The sequence below is a fragment of the Schistocerca gregaria genome, chromosome 4, assembly GCF_023897955.1.
Source record: "Schistocerca gregaria isolate iqSchGreg1 chromosome 4, iqSchGreg1.2, whole genome shotgun sequence".
In the NCBI taxonomy this organism is placed as follows: domain Eukaryota; kingdom Metazoa; phylum Arthropoda; class Insecta; order Orthoptera; family Acrididae; genus Schistocerca; species Schistocerca gregaria.
This window is the reverse complement of record NC_064923.1, coordinates 314,206,949-314,227,910: the sequence shown is the minus strand read 5'-3', so window position 1 is coordinate 314,227,910 and position 20,962 is coordinate 314,206,949. Positions and strand designations below refer to the sequence as shown.

Genomic DNA, 20,962 nt, shown 5'->3' with positions numbered 1-20,962 from the left:
TTTCATAAATAAGTTTCATAAATAAGTTTCATAATAAGTTTCATGCACCTCTTACAGTACAACAGCATGGTTTTAGAAAGTCTAAATCTACACAGACAACAATTTTCGAATTCTTAGACTCCATTTTAAAATCCCTTGATCAACATAAATTAGCTGCAGGTATTTTTCTATTTCTATCAAAAGCATTTGACATCCTGGACCATAACATACTGCTCGAAAAATTAGAAAGACGAGGAGTAAGAGGTGTAGCACATACCTAAAAAACTGCAGGAGGAAAGTATCACTTCAGTATGAATGCATCAAAGTGAATAAAACAAGAAACAACTCCTTTCTTTCTAGCGAATTACCAATAAAATATGGAATACCACAGGGCTCAATTTTAGGTCCACTACTCTTCTTGATTTAAGTGGACGACTTAGTTGAATATGTGAGTCCCACAAAAACTATCCTGTTTGCCGATGACACCCGCATATTGCTCACTGAATCCGGGCCAGAAACTTGGCAGTCCACAGCAGAAAGTTCCAGGAAAAGACTTTCTGAGTGGTTCACAAAAAACAAACTCATTATAAATACTGAAAACTGTGTGTCGATTTTCATTTAATTCCTCCAACTAATCAAATGTCTGTTCAAGCACAATTAAAAAATGATCCTCTAGAAAATGTAAGTGTAACAAAATTTTTGGGTCTATTGGGTCAGCAAGACTTGAATTAAGACACACATATAAATACCTTGTCTCGAAAGCATATCATCTGTGTGCTATGGCCTAAGATTTTTAAAGGATACAACAAGCAAAACAGTACTGCAGGCATTCTATGCACAGTTCCACTCACTAGTCCGATATGGGATCGTTTTCTGGGGATACTCAACTCACAGTGTAAAGGTTTATAGAATGCAAAAAAGAGCTCTAAGAATAATTTGTGGCCTTAAAAAGATGGGGTCCTGTAAATCCCATTTTACTGAGCTTGATCTTCTAAATCTTCCAAGTTTTTCATTTATGCAACTATCTTGTTCACTAGGGACTACCTCCTCAAAACATCCAAACTGCTACAGAACAAAAATGTACACAACTATTGTACCAGAGAGAAATCAAATATACATCAAAAATATCACAGAACAACCACCTATCAGAGGACCATAATTAACATTGGCGTAATCCTACACAATGAGATACCAGAGGAAATAAAAAATGCAACTCATCCAATATTTAAGGCTAAACTAAAGGCATTTCTAATAAAGCACTGTTTCTATTCTGTCAGAGAATTTCTGAATATGTAACAAAATTAATTGTAATAGGTACCAATTTTTAATTTGCTAACTATTTTGGTAGTACTATGTATTATTGTAACTTATCTTTGACCTGTCTAATATCAATTGTACAATTTGCGCTCTATGATAAAACTGAACCAATAAAAAATCAAATCAAATCAAACATTCCCTCCCATACAGCCTTGGCATCCGTGGTAAACATATTTGTTCGGATGCAGACACTTTACAGCCATACACCACCATTCTCACTTCAACCTTTGCTGCATGTAATTATCCCAGTAGCCTAGTTAAAAAGCAGATTTTTCAGGCCATCACATCCAATCCTGGTACTGCTGATCCTTCCAAAAAACAACTTTGAAGCACAGCATTTGTGACTCAGTATTATCGTGGTCTGGAATGTGTTAATCAGCTACTTCGACATGGCCATGATTTCCTAAAATCATGCCTGAAATGAGATCTACTCTGTCTGAAATTTTTCCCACCACACCTGGAATAGCTTTCCGTCACCCTTCTAGTCTCTGCAATATTCTTGTCAGAACCTACGCTACTTCTGCACCCATCTCCCTACCCTATGGCTCCTACCTCTGTGATCATCGCTGCTGCACGAGTTGTTCTATGCACCTTCCTACCACGACCTATAACAGCCCTGTAACTGGCAAGACATGTACTATCAAAAGGGAGAGCTGCCTGCAAAACGACACATGACATATACCAGCTGTTATGTGAACACTGTTTGGCCTTATACATCAGCATGACTACTGCCAAATTATCAATTAGGATGAATGAGTATAGGCAGAGGGTGTATACTGGCAACTCGCAAAATCCTGTTGCTGAGCATGCTCTACAACAAGACATTTGTGACCTTGGCACCTGTTTCACCACACAGGCCATCTGGATTCTTCCTCCAGACACCAGTTTCTCAGCTCTCCACATGTAGGAACTCACACTACACCACACCCTTGTTTCTCACCACCAACTGGCCTTAATTTATGTTAATTTCTTCCTTCTCAGCACTTCTTCACTGTAACTACTCTTTGCTTAACTCCATTTTAGTTTACTACTTCTTAAATTGTCTTTACAGACTGTTTTTTGCCACCCCCTGTCATACCTCTGTTATGTAGAGTGCACTTACCTTTTCACTCTTATTAATTCATGCATGATGTTTAATCAGTAATCTCCGTCTGTATATTATCCTATCTTTCACCTTTAAGCTCTCAGGTTTTCGAATCTCAACTGATGCAGCCTCCCAATAATCAGGCTTTCCTACTCATCCCATACGATAAGTCTCCCCAGACCCATAGTTCTTGGTGACTTTCTCAAAATCTAGCCCTTTTCCTAGACCTCTCCTTTACTTCTCTTCCTTCCCCTTCAACCCTTCTACCTGAATAAGGAGCCACTGGCTCTGAAAGCTTGCCATCTTTTATGTGTGTGTTCTGCTTCTGCTTGGTAAGTAGATTTTTTATCTCTCTTATTAAATAATTCATGGATTCTTTATGATAGATGTTGTTCGTGTAACATCTGGTCACAGAGTCTAATACATTTTGGGACCCAATGTGAACGAAACATTCCTAGAGATGTTGACCGTGAGTTTGTTAGGCACAGAATGATTATTTTTGGGTGTGTATAAACTGATGTGCCGATATTTTGGATTGTGTTCACTACATATTAATTTTTAAAATGGTTAAGGGCAGAATTAACCTTAGACATGAGCTGTTGAATCCAGCCATAATTTGTTTAGTTAAATGACATTGTTTAGGAAAGTATTAAAGTCCATGGTACTGTTTGAATCAAACATGGAAGTTCATTTAATTCTCAATTAATAGTCTAATTAAATAACTAAAGGTATTATCAGGTTTAGAAAAATTAAGGTATCTGAAGTACAGTGTCAGAAACTGGAACCTAACAAGTACGATGGTTCAAATGCCAAGAATAAATTTTCATTTTATCAAAAACTAATTATAAATGTCATTTAAGTAAAATATTTTTTGAAAAATGAAACTAAGTACTAGAAGGAATGAAATCAGGGCTTTCTAATGAGTGGTGTCATTTGTTTCAAAGCTGCTCACATTAATTTTAGCATGACATGCTGTTTTAAGGATTGCAGTTACTAGCTTTCCCCAATAATCTAGATTTATACTTTTAGGAGTGCTGCTACTGCTCATAAATATCTGAAAAAGTCGTGATTCCTGCCTTGAGCTGCTGATTTATTAGGTGAATATAAAATCGTTGACATCAGATAACAAATGATAAAACCATGAGTCTGTCACTGTTGTCCCATCATAATATAAATTACATTATCAATATATAGACTGTGCTTGGCAGTGCACTCTTTCATGTTACAACTGTGCTGTCAGCTGAATGTGGTATGCATCCATTCATACCATTAACTCCGATTGCTGATGTAACATGAGACAGTGCAGTACCAAGCACAGTTTATATATTGACAATGTAATTTATATTATACTATGTCGACAGTTACAGATTCATGGCTTTACTATCTGGCTTCAGTGACTTTATATTCACTTAATATGATACTGTAAATGCTTTTAAGAAAATGATGATGGTCTATTGACCAAACATGATTGCTAAATAAAGGATTTTACCAGCAGCTTGAGGAAGTAATCATGAATTTCTTGAAATTTTTAGATGAAGCTGATAATAAAATTACTTAAAATCACGTATGAACCGTATTTTGGCAGTGTTACTTACACAGTGCATATACACAGCATCTATACATAATCAGATGGAGTACAAGGAAAAAAAGTTAGGTAAGAGGAGTAAAATATAAGTCCAGCTTGCAACATTTCATCACCTCAAAATGAATTATATTCGCTGATATTGCAAAATAGCTGACTAGGTAAATCAGTTCATTAACACTTTACTTATACTTTTTGAAATTAATTGTATATCAGACATATAAAATGTACACACTACATAAAGTCACAACAATGATTATTGACATGAAAATGAAGCTGCCCTCAAAGGACATACTGTTTCTCAATCATCATCAGATTCATATAAAAAAAAAAGGCTGTTCAGTCTTATGAATAAGATCATTATAATATGGATCTGGAGTATAAAATTTGCTTAATATAAAGATACTAACTAAAACTACAAATGTCAGCTCTCAAATATGTACCTATGGTGTGCATAGTACATTACTATGAAATTAGTTGAAACGAGTCTACCAAAACACAAAAGGAGTCATAGGCACAACAAGTGTATGAAAACAGAAACAACAAGACATGAAAACCCTAAGCACTGCTACTACACACTTCTGTGGGCCTCATCTCCCAACAGGAACTTGTGTGGTGTGGGGCTGGGGAAGGATATCAAAAGGGTAGAGGCAGAAAACTGAAACATTCGAGATCTACAACAGCCTCTCAAACAATGAAAAGTAGATGCTCATGTGAATTCATTTTGTTCATTTGGAATTTACTGGAGTGGAATACATTATTCGTGACCAAATTATTGAATACGTACACAAATTCAACTTATACATTGAATATCATTCAGGCATTCATAAATAACATTGAACAAACACTGCATTAATTAAGGTAATATGTCATGGACAACTGTGAGGTCATAATATTGACAAAACTGTATGTTAGCTTAAGATTTTATACCATCAGATTTGGTATACTTTCCTGCATGAACATGTAATGTGCTGTTTCAGCTGCTCTCATTGGTGCTTCTCTCTTGTTTCATATGTAATTCAGTTATGTACTTCATTTTTCCCTATTCCCATTATTTCTGATTTATCACATTCCACTTTCTCTCAAATGTGCACTACTTCTTATATGTCCCTTGCTGCTCGCCATTACTATTTAAATCTACAGTTTGGCAACTTCGCTGTATTTCCATACTTTTCATGAATGAGTGTAAACTGTGCCTTTTTCTCTTTCGGCACTATAGTAATCACTAAAAGTTTAATACTGTCATGTATTAGAAGTAACTTATAACATGCTTCTCATAATAAAAGTGAACAATGGATGGTGTAGAGAAAAAATAAGATTATTTCTCCCTGATATCCACCATATTCCACCCACTGTCACTTAAATGTCACCATACTAACCTCCCTAGCATCCTCATATAATTACTAAAGCTATGAAAATATTTGCTGTCATATCTACTTTCAGCTGCAGATTTGAAACGATGTAACATTATACAACAACTGATCTACATTCAATCTCAATTTCTTCTGTGATAACTAATGTAGAATGGAAAACAATTTTTCAGTTTGTTCAAGTTCAATATTTCAATGATACACGAGCAGAAAAAGTTTAAATTTAAAATTACGTAAAATGTTTTAGGATATTAACACTTAAGTTGATCAGGACAATTTTATTATAGGGCAGTAAAAAGTGTGCTGGTTATGGCTGGTTCTCTGAAGAGAGAGAATCCTGACAAGAGTGAAGATGTTGTACTTATTAGAGCATTGAGAGACAGTAATCTTCCAAAATTCCTCACTGATGATGCTACATTATTTCAGGTAATTATTATAAAAAGTATTAACTCTTATCAAGTATGTATAAAATTGTCCATTTGAAAAGATGGTCATTATATATCACTTAGCAACTTAATAGTTGAACACAGTTTCTAGAGATAAATGATAATGTATTACAATTATGCTTGATTCAGGTTTCATAATCATTGAATTTACTATAATATTTAATCTGATTTTCTTATAATTTGACAATATCACAGGCAGAATCACAACAGGAGTCTCCATTGACATCAGTATAGAGTTAGAAACCAGTAAATGACTGTTCTGGAATGTAATATTGATAGCAGTAGATTTAGATGATGATGATGATGATGATGATGATGATGTGTGGTTTGTGGTGTGCTCAGCTGCACAGTTATCAGCTCCCCAACCTTTGCTCAGTCCAAACTCGCCACATTCATGAATGATGAAATGATGACAACACAAACACCCAGTCGGTTTATAGATTGGATAAATGATCTTAATGTTAACTAACTTAATTATTTCTAATTGCTGGGATTTGACATATTTCTGTCATTGGTTCATATTGTGTGGGTACAGAATTTTTCCTTAATTAAATTTTGGACTTTTCCCATAATTGCTACAAGTGTGATGTTTTCTGTACCCCTGTTATATATAAATGAGTAAGCGTGTCAATAATTAATCTTATGTTAAAAGTTGTGCTACTTAAATACTACAGATCTAAGTCATTTCTCTCTATAGGATAATCCTCTGTTAGTGCAAATATTTTTTTGTGTTATTTGTTTGAGATATTCCTTATGTGGCCTATGGGATTTAGAGTTCACAGCTCTTACATCACAGAAAATTCATGGAGGTCTCAACACTGCGCAGACTGCCTAAGAGAGGTCTTGAAACAGGAAACAAGTCACCAATAAAATTTCAGGACTAGAACATTAATAAAATTTCTGTAAAAATCTTTGTTAAAAAGTCCATAATTTAAAATTAGTATGAATTAATGTTCACTCAAACAGATGTCTGTAGTGGAATCTGTACCAGATGTTCTTGGTTGTAAGAAATCAGTGAAAATCATTCTGAATAAGTATAAATAAAAGAATAATTAGTAATATTTGAAGAAGAGATTCATCTAAAGTATTTTCATTCTTTTACTACCATAAAATCTCTCATGAAGGAACCATGTGATAAAAAACAAAATTGCAGTGAAGAAGTTCAAACTGGAAATTAAAAGTAGGCGAAAAGATTTATTAATAAGGATAACCATTCAAAAAAGAAGAAATAAGTAACTGTAGAACATGGAAATTTTTGAGATTCAAGAATATTTTAATATTTTTATGCAGACATTGTGGAAGCGAATTAATGAATGCATACAACATACTCATGTATATGGGTGCCGCAGTACAATGATCAAGGATAGCCAACTGTGTGAAATAAAAGTGTCTAAGACTTTGTGATTACTTTGAGTGCAAAATAGAACTGAGGACTGAACTTTATGATTTGTTTTTAAAAAGAATTTTCAGATTGTACAGTGATATGGAAGTACTGGGATCAAGTGGTGTGAGTTAAATTAATACAACATTTACAACATTGGAGAATCAACATTGACCAGAAGTGACCTAAATGCATATTTAATATATGAAAACAGTATTCAGTGCAACATTGGTTCTGATGAAAATGCTGCACCATGAGCAGATATACTCACTCGTGGGAGTGGAGAGTGCTGACAATGTGGGTGTGCAATTGAAGAATCTCACTTCAGAAGCAACTTATGGCACAGCGACCATGGTTAATGGAAATATCAGTTTCTGCATCTACATCGAAAGACATAATCTAGAAGCCACTGTATGGTGAATGGTGGAGGGTACCTTGTGGCTTCCTATCATGTCCTGCTTACAAATAGAGCAAGGGAAAAAGACTGCCAGTATGCCTCTCTTATCTTATCTGTGTGGTCTTAAGTGAAATGTATGTTGGTGGCAGCAGAATTATTCTGTAGTCAGCTTTAGATGTTGATTCTCTGATCTTTTTCAGTAGTGTTCCACAAAAGGAACTTTCTGCCCCCACCCCCTCAGGGATTCCCACTTGACTACATGAAGCATCTTCATAATACTCACTTGTTGATCAGACCTTCTGCAACAAATCTTGCAGTCCACCTTTAAATTGCTTCATTGTATTCCGTTAAACTGACCTGGAAGGGAGTATCAAGTATGGGTCTCAGTAGTGCTCTATGTGTCATCTCCTTTACACACATCCCTCACTTTCCTACAATTCTCCCAGTATACTGAAGTTGACCCTTTGCCTTCCCTACTATCATCCTTACATGGTTGTTCCCTTTTGTATCACTTTGCAGTGTTATGTCCAGATTTTTAATTTCTGTGACTGTATCAAGCAGTACCGTGCTAATGCTGTATCTGAACATTACAGCATTGTTTTTCCTGCTCATCCACATTAAATTTCATTTTTCTACATTTACAGCAATCTTCCATTCATCAAATCAATTAGAAATTTTGTCTAAGTCAGCTTGTCTCTTCCTACAGCCATTCAACAATGACACCTTCCCATACCTCACAGTATCATTGGCAAACAGCCATAGACTGCTGCTCACCTTCTATTTCAGACCATTTACGTGTTTATGTGTACAGAGAAGAAGGGGAGGGGGGGCTATCAAACTTACCTGGGACACTCCTGACAATGCCCTCGTTGCTGATTAACACTCACCATGAAGAACAATATACTGAAATGTATTCTGTATGCTTCTACTCTCAAATGCTTTCCAGAAATCTGGGAACATGGACTCTGCATGTTGCTCTTCATCCATGGTTCACAGGATATTATGAGAGAAAATGCCAAACTGAGTCCCACACTAGCAATGCTTTCTAATGTTGTGCTGATTTGTAAACAGAAGCTCTTCTGTTTCGAGGAAATTTATTATATTTTAACTGATAATACGTTGAAGAATTCTGCAGCAGGCCCAAGCTGAGGATACTAGTCTACAATATTGTGGGTCCGTTCTTTTACCCCACTTATATACACAGATCACCTGACCATTTTTCCAGCCACATGGTATTCTGCACTGGGTGGGGGAACTGCAAAAAATGCAAGTTAATTAAGGGGCCAATGCAGTAGAGTGCTCCCTGTAAATTTAAATTGGTATTCCATCCACACCTGCTGACTCATTTATTTTCATTTCTTTCAGTTGCTTCACTGTGCCAGGAATGCCTATGCTATGTCCTCCATATGAGAGTCTGCATGCCAATCAAAGAATAGTATGTTTCTACAACCCTTCTGCATGAATGACTTCTTAAATGAGAGATTTAAAACTTAGTCTTTCCTTTTGCTGTCTTTCATTGCCACACCAGACTGGTCAATGAGTTTCTTGACAAAGCCTTCAACTGCTTAGCGATTTTGTGTAAGTGTTTTCATGAGATATGCTAAAACTGTTACCCATTCCATTTGACATTTTTGTAATACACAGCACTTCCACCAAGAGAATCTATGTGCTGTGAGTATAACAATGAAGGAAGTGAAGAAGTGGTGACTCAAACAACAAATTTCATCTGAGGTCATGCTCTCAAACATCAGTTCATCAAACTTGTTACAGAATTGGAAAATTAATTGCAGCTAGCAGATTCAGCCTTCCTCTGAGACATTGTAAACCATATGAATGAATTTAATTTAGCATTGCAGGATAAGACTGTGTTGACATCCGACTGCATTCATATCTTCAGTATGAAACTCTTTGTGGAACTGCTCATTTCTCCAAATTGTCATCTTTAATTATGGAAACAGAGTGGAACTTTGAATGTATCAAAAGCACTCATTGACCTTCTTCAAGTATTTCCACTTCACTTTTCAGATGTTGACAGTGTGGGAAGTGGTTGCGTGGTAAGTTTCATGATAAAATTATTTTTGCAGACTTTATTAAGAATTTCCTCATTGTACATTTCCTTGACTTAACAAGTCAGCAGTTACCATTATGTGGATTTTTAGATCTGTGCAAGCACCTTTTTTCTGTAATGAAGAGAACAAAACCTACACACAGAGGTTCATTGACAGACTCATCTTAAAAGCTTGTATTCAGATTAGTAGTGCTCAAAAAATGGAACTGGATACTGAAGCTTTAATGAAAAACAAAATAAGTAACATTCATTGACATCCTGTGTTTTTAAGTATAACCTTTAAATAAGGTGATCTAAAAATACAAGTTTACCAGTTTTTTCCTAAAATGGCATTCGTCATAAGACTGCATTATTTGCTAGAAATTTTGTGCCCCATGTCCTTCTCATCATCAAAATTGTGAGGGGAATGTAAGTTAATTTTCATTGTTGCTTCTTATTAATGAAACTGTCTTAGAAAACAAAATTTGTACAAAACATATTATCTACACCTACATCTACATCCATACTCCGCAAGCCACCTGATGGGGTGTGGCGGAGGGTACCCTGAGTACCTCTATCGGTTCTCCCTTCTATTCCAGTCTCGTATTGTTCGTGGAAAGAAGTATTGTCGGTATGCTTCTCTGTGGGCTCTAATCTCTCTGATTTTATCCTCATGGTCTCTTCGCGAGATATACATAGGAGGGAGCAATATACTGCTTGAGTCTTCGGTGAAGGTATGTTCCCGAAACTTTAACAAAAGCCCATACCGAGCTACTGAGCATCTCTCCTGCAAAGTCTACCACTGGAGTTTATCTGTCATCTCCATAACACTTTCGCGATTACTAAATTATCCTGTAACAAAGCGCGCTGCTCTCTGTTGGATCTTCTCTATCTCTTCTATCAACCGTATCTGCAAAAAGCCTCAGTGAACTTCCGATGTCATCCACCAGGTCATTAATGTATATTGTGAATAGCAACAGTCCTATGACACTCCTCTGCAACACACCTGAAATCACTCTTACTTCGGAAGACTTCTCTCCATTGAGAATGACATGCTGTGTTCTGTTACCTAGGAACTCCTCAATCCAATCACACAATTGGTCTGATAGTCCATATGCTCTTACTTTGTTTATTAAACGACTGTGGGGAACTGTATCGAACGCCTTGCGGAAGTCAAGAAACATGGCATCTACCTGGGAATCCGTGTCTATGGCCCTCTGAGTCTCATGAACGAATAGCATGAGCTGGGTTTCACACGACCATCTTTTTCGAAACCCAAGAGCTGATTTCTACTCTCCAGAAAAGTAATTATACTCGAACATAATACGTGTTCCAAAATTCTACAACTGATCGACGTTAGAGATATAGGTCTATAGTTCTGCACATCTGTTCGACGTCCGTTTTGGAAAACGGGGATGACCTGTGCCCTTTTCCAATCCTTTGGAATGCTATGCTCTTCTAGAGACCTGCGGTACACTGCTGCAAGAAGGGGGAAAGTTCCTCTGCCCACTCTGTGTAAAATTGAACTGGTATCCCATCAGGTCCAGCGGCCTTACCTATTTTGAGCAATTTTAATTGTTTCTCTATCCCTCTGTCATCTATTTCGATATCTACCATTTTTTTTTTTCTAATAATTTCCGGGTATGCAGCCGGATCCCGTCGACATTCTGCCATGATATTTCGGCCCAGAGACGTCCGGCCATCATCAGGTGAGTACACAACTACTGAAGAGCCCAGGTGCAGTTGCGGTATTTATGCCGATTCTCGCGCACGTGTTGACATGCGCGGCATAGCCGAGTTGTACGTGCTGCCCTCGGTGGTGAAAGTAAAAGATTATCTAGTCATTGAGTATGGAATGACGCTGTCTATTCCGCTGTTAATGTATAATTTTAATAACAGGATTCCAATTTTTATCCAGTTGAAAGCCGTTGTCACGATTTATAAGATTATCGGCAAGACGAATTTCCACTGATTCCTTGATTACGGAATCCCAAAATCCGGAAACCGGAGCTAAAATTTTTGTTCCATTATATTCCATTGAATGTCCCAATGAAATACAGTGCTCTGCTACTGCCGATTTTGACGGTTGCCGCAGATGGGTGTATCTTTCAAGTTCTGTACATCGTTCATGGATAGTTCTTGTCGTCTGGCCAATATATGCCGAGCCACATTCACAGGAAATTTTGTAGACGCCTGCTTTCTTCAGTTGTAAATCGTCTTTAACGGTCCAACCAGGGTTCGGTTCTTTGCTGGTGGACGGAAGATAACCTTGATTTTATTCTTCTTCAGTCATCGGCCTATTTTCGACGACACATTCCTGGCGTATGGAAGAAAAAGTACGTTATTCAATGACGAATTCATTGAACAAACAGACGGCGTAGCCATGGGGAGCCCTTTGTCCCCTGTGGTAGCTAATCTCTTTATGGAGGACTTTGAGGAGAAAGCACTTGAGTCTGCTGTATAAAGCCTACGGTCTTCTGGCAGTACGTAGATGATACTTTTGTTGTATGGCCTCATGGCAGACAGGAACTGGAGAAATTCCTTCACCATTTAAACTCTTTACATGAGAACATCAAATTCACGATGGAGATTGAAAAAGATGGCACTTTACCATTTCTAGACATGCTAGTATGCCGTAAAAATGATGGGTCATTAGGACATTCTGTGTACAGGAAACCGACTCACACAGATCTGTATCTCCATGCGTCAAGCTGCCACCACCCAGCACAAACAGCCAGTGTTCTCAGTACCTTAATACATCGAGCGCATGTAATATCGGACGATGAAAACCTCGACGCAGAATTAGAACACTTGGAGAAGTTTTTTTAAAGAGTATGGCTACACTTCACGCCAAATAAGTAAGGCCATGCACAACTGTCATAACAAGAAGCAGCGCACTGAGGACGCTGATGACGACTTTAAATCAACTGCGTTTCTTCCATACGCCGGGAATGTGTCGTCGAAAATAGGCCGATGACTGAAGAAGAATAAAATCAAGGTTATCTTCCGTCCACCAGCAAAGAACCGGGCCCTGGTTGGATCCGTTAAAGACGATTTACAACTGAAGAAAGCAGGCGTCTACAAAATTCCCTGTGAATGTTTCTCTGCATATATTGGCCAGACGACAAGAACTATCCATGAACGATGTACAGAACATGAAAGATACACCCGTCTGCGGCAACCGTCAACACGTGCTCGAGAATCGGCATAAATACCGCGACTGCACCTGGTCTCTTCAGTAGTTGTGTACTCACCTGATGATGGCCGGACGTCTCTGGGCCGAAATATCGTGGCAGAATGTCAACGCGATCCGGCTGCATACCCGGAAATTATTAGAAGAACAAATACGCCGGGAAAATTTCAGAAGTCACATCTACCATTTTGTCATCTGTGCGACAATCTAGTGAAGGAACTTCAGTGCAGTCTTCCTCTGTGAAACAGCTTTGGAAAAAGACATTTAGTATTTCGGCCTTTAGTCTGTCATCCTCTGTTTCAGTACCACTTTGGTCGCAGAGTGTCTGGACATTTTATTTTGATCGACCTACCGCTTTGACATAAGACCAAAATTTCTTAGAATTTTCTGCCAAGTCAGTGCATAGAACTTCACTTTCGAATTCATTGAATGCCTCCTGCATAGCCCTTCTCACACTACATTTCGCTTCGTGTGATTATCAAGAACAATAACTGCATTTTTCTGAAGCCGAGGAAGAACATCTTGAAATCACTTGAAGGTTTCGGCGCAGATCTCCTCATGATAATGTCCACTTTTCTTGGATTCGAAACTCCACAAAAATCCTTCAACGAACCCTGCTTTGCTGCCAATGTGTGTGATAATCAGACATTTCCCTTTACCTGATGGGCCCTTGCTTTCGGTGGATTATCTGAACAGAAACGCTTGTTTTGAGGAATTTATAGTGTCATCTACCCAGACGTAACTTCAGGTATGTCCTGGGTTCACCCACGTCTCTTCCAAATAGTAAATGGGTCTGCCTTCATCTCTCAACCGTTTAATGGTTCGAAGATAACGCCGCCTCCATAAAATGATGTCATCCCTGTCTATTAGCATGCTATCGCGCCTATACTGGACATATTTGAAATTCATCTCTCTCAATAACTTACGTAATGTAGTTCTCCGAAAATTGCCCAGATCTGCATCTTCGTTCACGACTGTAAGCACTTTGTCAATCGTTGGCAATTCGTTACGAAAAAAAATTCCTGTCCTTTCCTTCGTATCGGATTTCTATCAAAGTCATCAATGCTTTCAGAAAGTTTCTGTTGTAATTTTCCTTTCTTGGGAGACTTCAAACAGTGTGTGGCCTTGTACTCACTTATCACACGAAACACTGAAGAATGTCTAACACCTGTAGCTGCAGCTGTTTTCGAAACAATGTCACTCATCGACTGCTCTGGATGTAACCATTCCGTTTTATACACATTAAGCATAATGTGTTTCTCAGAAGAACTTAATGATTTCTTCTTTGCTCACTTCTTTGGTGGGCTCAGAACTGATACGTCTACTTCGCTCGCTGAATCTGTGGATGACATAATGAGGGCAGCCGTATGTGATGCTAATGAAATAAGTGAATATATAAAATAAGAAACCATGTGATGCTATTGGATGCGCACATAAACAGTTAATGCTCAGTGTGACTACAAACACATATACTTATTCTAATAATCAACAACTAGTCTTTCAAGCGTCATTACAGATGAACTTAAGATATCCTGAAATCGCCGCTGTACAACACCCAGTAACAAACTCACACCTGCAACTGAGACGCCCACACTGGTTGAGCGCCGCACCTGCGAACCGCACAATGCATCGCTCATAAAGGACCAACAGTTGCACCCATCACATTCGAACAAACTACAAAATTAAATTCAAACCTTCCTAAAACTTTTCTCGCGTACACCCCCACAAGAAAATTTAAAGGGGAAACATTCGTCGCTTACTATATTTCTGATGATGATTTGGTAAAAGTACTGCATCAGACGTGAGATTTTAATTTATTACTTCACTATTACTGACTCTATTGGGCAGAAAATTTGCAGACGTCATCAATATATATTACTGAAGGCAAATATAAAATTATTTTACTGTGCAACACACAGTTTAGCAGATATGGTGTGATAAATATAGAGTAATGTGAAAAAACAACTTTTCCTGAAAGCTTAAATATTTCTCTTTTTCAATGACAATAAATTTTAATGTAATGTAAAAAAAGGTGTCAGAAGGTAGTTTGCGGATCACTTTATCATGTTCAGGTGCCAAATTGTAAGAAACACGACTTTCATTTTGTAGTTTCTGACGCCCCTGCCTTGTACACTCCTCGACGGCAGCGCTGTGGTCATGCCCCTTGTCATGTTTACAGTATGTCTCTTGTTTCAGTGAATGGAGTATAGTATCATTTTCTACACCAAACCCATTTCTCTCTTTACACACTTAACAACCTCAACATTGTGACCATTCTGTTCTAGCACATCTTCAGTTTTCTGTCTATTGTCTACAGCAATTTCATCTCGAATTACTCTGTCATTCTCATTTCCATTGCCAAGCACATTAACATCAGCTTCCACACATTCAGCACCAGTGTCAGCATTTTCACTAATTTCACAGTCCCTCAACACTCTCACTAAACCAAATTCATCAGATCTGTTCTCATCACTATCGACAACTACTACTGCATTACTACTATTAAAGAAATTTGTCAAAGTGTTTTCTTCTAATTCAAATTCAGATTTTTTCCTTTTTTGTTCATCTTTGTTTTCAGATAAAAAAATTTCCCAGAATTCCCTATCAAACTTCATTCTACTCACTTCAGGTATTATTCTGGGTACAAAATTTTGGTATGTCCTGTTTGTTCTGCCCCTTCCGAAATTACTACAATGTGCCTGATTGTAATTCACATTTTGCCAGGCTCCAAAAGAGGCAGGTCTTAGTTTACTGGACCATTTCTTCTATTTTAGAATTGTTACTATTGTTTCCCTGATTTTGTCCCCACTGCCTATTTCTTGGTTTGAAATTCCTGTTCTCTGGTCTCTTGCCTATCATTCCTCTCCTCATTTCTTCTGTCGTCATTTCTGAATCTGATATTAAAATGATCATTGAACGCTCTGTAATTGTCATTCCTGCTATTATCAGGTCTGTCATTATATCTGTCATTTCTCTCCCATGGTAAATCTAATTTAACTATATATCTAAAAAATTGTTCAAGTGTATCATCAGGTCTGTAGACAAGACTCCACTGTACCCTGTTCAGCAATCTATGTTTTAATGCATCTATCTGGATCATCTCAACTAGTGGTTTATCAATATGCACCAAAGTTCGTAATTGTTGTTCACAAAATATTTTCATACGTCCACTACCTGGTTTGAAATTTGGTCCATTCAAAAATTGTGGCTTAATTCTGGCTTGTTTAGTTTATGACCAGAACTTGTTCATGAAAGCTCATTCTAACTCATTAAATGATATTTCAGCTTTGATTGACAGGTTTGCCCATGACAAAGCCTCCCCATCTAAAAACTCTAAAAAAAATTAATTTTCATACAATTGCTCTTTTTATTGGTGAAGTTATCTTTTATTTGGTACATGAAATCAATTAGAAGTATATTGCTGTCCCCATGAAAATGTTTTTATGTTAACATTGTTCCACAATGGATTGTATCTACAGATTGATTTCACAGCAATAGAATTTTTGATTTCTTGAAATTTAGATTTGAAGTTTGGAATTTTGCCTAAAAAAGTGCCTACATTTTCTTTCAATTGTGCAAAATTCACATTTGCGGTTTTAGTGAAATTTTGTATATTTTGGTCTGTTTCTGTGAATTTCTTTACAAAATCTTTGTTGAGTTTTTTCCATTGTAACACTTCTACAGTAGCAACTTTTTCGAAATTTTCCACAGAATCTAGTCTCTCTTCAAATTTTTGGTATCCCCATTTCAAGGTAACAATTTCCCCTTTTATAGTTGACGCATTTCTGTAATTTTTGTCTACTTTTTCCCAGCATTTTTCTAAACCCTCTTTTGTCTTGCAAATTTGGGTTCCTTGTTTGTCTAATTTTTTATCGATCGAATCCAGCTTTTGATCAAGAGTGATTCAATACTTGTCAGTTGACCGTTTTTGTTCTTCCGTAAGCTGAACTAACCTATCCAAGCCTGATACATTAGGTTCAGATCCACGAAAGGGTGAACATACACTAAAGCACGCAAAAATTCTTCCCATACACAAAAAGGTGATACAGAAAATATAGAGAATTACAGATCAGTTTCATTGTTGTCTTTTTTTTTTTCAAAAATAATGGAAACTATTATGAAAAACAGACTTATGGACTACTTAAATAAATACCAACTCCTATGCAAAGAACAGGTTGGTTTCGGGACTGGAAAGGGAACAGAAGCAGCTATAGAAAAATTTACCAGATTAGTTCTAGAAGCGATAGAAAGGAGAACAAGTAACAGGCATTTTCCTAGATCTCAGCAAATCATTTGACACAGTTGACCATGAAATACTACAAGGTAAACTTGTAGCACTAGGAATCAGGGGGGTTGTAAATAAATGGTTTAGATCTTACCTTACAGACAGAGTGCAGAGGGTGGAGATATCTCAAATTTCAAGTAGCTCAAATTATTTAGTGAAACATCTTTCAGATGAAGAATATTTGAACATTGGAGTACCTCAAGGGAGTGTGTTAGGGCCAATACTATTTCTTATTTATGTTAATGACTCCCCACGGTGGGTAATGCAAGGAGAAACAGTGTTGTTTGCTGATGACAGCAATATAATAATTACAGACAGGACACCAGAAATGGTAAATGTAAAAGCTGAGAAGGCACTTTTGGAAGTTCACAACTGGCCAAATAACAACAAAGTAACCTTTAATGTGATGAAGACTAATAACATAAATTTCTATATAAAGAAAAAACCAAATATGACAAAACTTACAAAATGAAACTGTAGAGTGTGTAGCCAGCACAAAATTTTTGGATATGTATGTTGATCAACAATTAAAATGGAATGAACATATTATGATGCTTGGGAAAAAAATTAGCACAGCATGCTATGCCTTATGAATATTAGTCACTGTGTGCAATAGTTCTTGCCAGAGAATGACATATTTCCCACACATACATTCTATAATAAGTTACGGCATAATATTCTGGGGTGCAACTGCCCAAAATGTGAAATATGTGTTCAGATTGCAAAAACAAGCTATCAATAATAAGCAAGAGTCACAAAAGAGCACACTGCAGTGAGCTATTTAAAAAGTGGGGTAGTCTGACAATCCCAAGTGAATATATCTTGCAAACTACAGTTTTTATTCACAAAAATATTGAGCAATACTTAGCAAACAGCTGCATACATGATCACCAAACCAGAAACAGTAATTGCTTGTACCTAGACAGAATGAATGAAACTAAAACCCAAATCACTATGTTTTACCAAGGTGTCAAGATATACAATAAATTGCCAAAAGAAATCAAAAGCATAAAGGAACTCTGTAAATTTAAAGCATTCCTTAAAGAATATTTCTTAAAAAATATTTTTTACTCGATTAGAGAATTCATGCAGCATAAAATTGGCATAAATAAATAATCAGGTGGACATTCTAGATTGTAATTTACTCATACAAGTATTAGAGGAGTCTTGTGATATATTTATTTTGATTGAAGCAGGTTCTTCTCCATTATGTAATTCAATAATAAATTCCATGTGTAATATACATATATATATATTATGAATTTATTATATATAGCTTGCATTTCATTACCTTATATGAGAAAATAATGTACAAATGTATGTACAATGACGACATCCATACAAAGACATTTGTTTATGGATGAAAAAAGAAATAAATACTGTGGTCACTATCCTCTCAGATTTCATTGTCCCAATTAACTACATTATTATTAATAATATCTACACTATTTTGCATGTTTCCATTAATCTCCCCATTATTGTCAACTTCCCTGTTGTTGTTAACCTCCCTATTATTCCTCATAATAATAATGCAGATGAAAAAACAATTTCCAAAAGTAAAAATTCAAGTAAGTTTTGCACTTACAGTTGGTTATCCAAGCTGTGTTTTCACATTAGTATCATTAAGCCGTTTGTAGAGTTACTCACTTTCTTCATTTTTCAGTTTTCAAAAAAATAGAATAATATTTCAATAAGCGAATTAACTCTGAAACAAAATACTAGATTACTTTACAGTATTACACTGCATTCCAGCTCAAAACACCACATATAACATTACTATACACTAATTTACTCATCATAGCTGGCAATCTGTCACAGCAGAAGTCCTGGAAAACAGCTAGTGTTAAAAAAAGTTATTTTTAAATAATTAATCCAGTATTATGTTTCCACTAAGCATTTATTACAATCTCAGAGTAAATAAAAGCATCTTGACAAATCTGAAATAAGTTGTAACATACTTACAATCATGAAATAAATCCTGGTCAACAAGCTACATGCTTTCTATCCAAATAGACTCAAAATACTGACCTCCTTTGCCAACATGGTTGTAACTATTTATACTTTCTTAACAATCCCAAGCAATCCTTGGCATTATTTACAATCATTTTTTGATTAATTAACAAATAAAATTGACATAGAAAAACAGAAAATACATATAAACATATGTTTATTCCAGAACAGCTTGTACACTACGATATTAGTACATGTCTATTATTTTATTTGGGAATAACTTCTCTAATATGTATTTTCAATAATACATTTTTATTTTTTATTATTTACTAGAGACTCCCTTCATGGGAATTGTTGTCTTCATTTACAGAGGTTCTACACATTAGTGTAATTGAGATTACATAATTATTTTCTCCATAACTTTTCCACAAGTATATATTTCCATGTACCTCTACGTCAGAAATTACTGTTTATGGTTAGAAATCAAGTGTTTAAATGGGTTTCAATTAGACTGTTATGTTTCATCTTTCACCATTTTTTTCATTCAAATTTTGCTTCATTGGCTACTTGAACATATTCCAATGGCTCAGAGTAATCCCTTATCGTGTTATGTCTGGTTGCTAGGGCAACACGCAGCAACTTCTTCTCTAGTTTTTGACTTAAAGTTCCCATGTTCTTGGGTCCTTGCCACATTCTAATGATTTGTGACGACTTTTTGAATAGGCCTTCTCTTCTAAAACTCTGCTCTTTCAGCAATCTACGTTGATGAATTTGGATCCTGTCCAGAATATAAATTCACACTTTAAATATGTATATGTGACTTTCTGAATTACCACCTATCGTCGAACATTAAAAACAAATTTAATTACATTTATAAAAGAGCTGGCTTAATAACCATGACTCTATTTCACACTAATCATAAAACAGGTCTTGCCTCTACCAAGGCTAGATTAAGAGTTTTCAGGATTACCTTCTCAACTGTTCTTTTTTCACATAACAACAGTCAGTGACACAATGTTCACAGAGTTGCATATAAACTCCGTGGTTCTTCCTTACACATGCACTAATACATCTATGAATTGTCCGACAGGTACTTGTCAGTTCCATTCCACCACCGCGTCTACCTTCTTCCTAGACTGATTTTAAACCTGCACACACAGACATGTGACACACAGTAGGTAGAATTTTACCATCCCACACTCATTTGTACTCCCAGGTTCAACCAAACTGCCCTTGTCAAAGATTTACTGTCCTACACTCGTAGTCTCTGCTGGAAATATCACTTTGCCACGAAGAAAAACAATCCTGATCCCACTCCTAATGATCCAACTCCCCAAGACACTATCCAAATTGAACCCTGCCTGCAACAGTTCCGTCCTCCATCACAGCGGGACCCACCTCCTCTTCCTCAAAATCACCCTCTCCAAACCTTCCAGGAATTTCTCACTTCCAGCCTTGCCTCTCAATCATTCTTGAAAAACCTTAATCCTACTCCCAACATCACCACAGCCGAAGCCCAGGCTATCCGTGATCTGAAAGCTGACCGATCCATCATCATTCTTCCGGCTGACAAGGGTTCCACGACCGTGGTACTTGATCGTCGGGAGTATGTGGCTGAGGGACTGCGTCAGCTTTCAGACAACTCTACATACAAAGTTTGCCAAGGTAATCCCATTCCTGATGTCCAGGCGGAGCTTCAAGGAATCCTCAGAACCTTAGGCCCCCTACAAAACCTTTCACCTGACTCCATCAAACTCCTCACCCCACCGACACCTCGCACTCCTACCTTCTACCTACTTCCTAAAATTCACAAACCCAAACATCCTGGCCGCCCCATTGTAGCTGGTTACCAAGCCCCCACAGAACATATCTCTGCCTACGTAGATCAACACCTTCAACCCATTACATGCAGTCTCCCATCCTTCATCAAA

The 20,962-nt window shown here is 36.9% G+C and overlaps 2 protein-coding genes across 2 annotated transcripts in view; one reads left to right on the top strand and one right to left on the bottom strand.

Moving 5' to 3' along the window:
• LOC126365881 (dynein axonemal heavy chain 6) overlaps positions 1 to 20,962 on the top strand; it is a 1,020,408-nt gene that overhangs the window by 435,186 nt on the left and 564,260 nt on the right. Inside the window, exon 31 of the mRNA XM_050008578.1 lies at positions 5,620 to 5,758. Within this exon, the coding sequence (XP_049864535.1) occupies positions 5,620 to 5,758 (139 nt within the window). The remainder of the gene's footprint in view (positions 1 to 5,619; positions 5,759 to 20,962) is intronic.
• On the bottom strand, positions 19,394 to 20,400 carry LOC126365883 (uncharacterized). Its single transcript, XM_050008583.1, has 2 exons — positions 20,002 to 20,400; positions 19,394 to 19,809 (listed from the first exon to the last, which is right to left on the bottom strand). The coding sequence occupies exons 1-2, from the start codon at positions 20,136 to 20,138 to the stop codon at positions 19,572 to 19,574; spliced, it is 375 nt and encodes a 124-aa protein (XP_049864540.1). The 5' UTR covers positions 20,139 to 20,400; the 3' UTR covers positions 19,394 to 19,571.

Excerpts from the sequence above, each read along its gene's own strand:
- LOC126365883 (XM_050008583.1), bottom strand. The coding sequence starts at position 20,138 with ATGGAACTGACAAGTACCTGTCGGACAATTCATAGATGTATTAGTGCA. Across the intron at positions 19,810-20,001 it reads AAAAAAGAACAGTTGAGAAG|GATCCAAATTCATCAACGTA; the intron begins GTAATCCTGAAA and ends TATTCTGGACAG.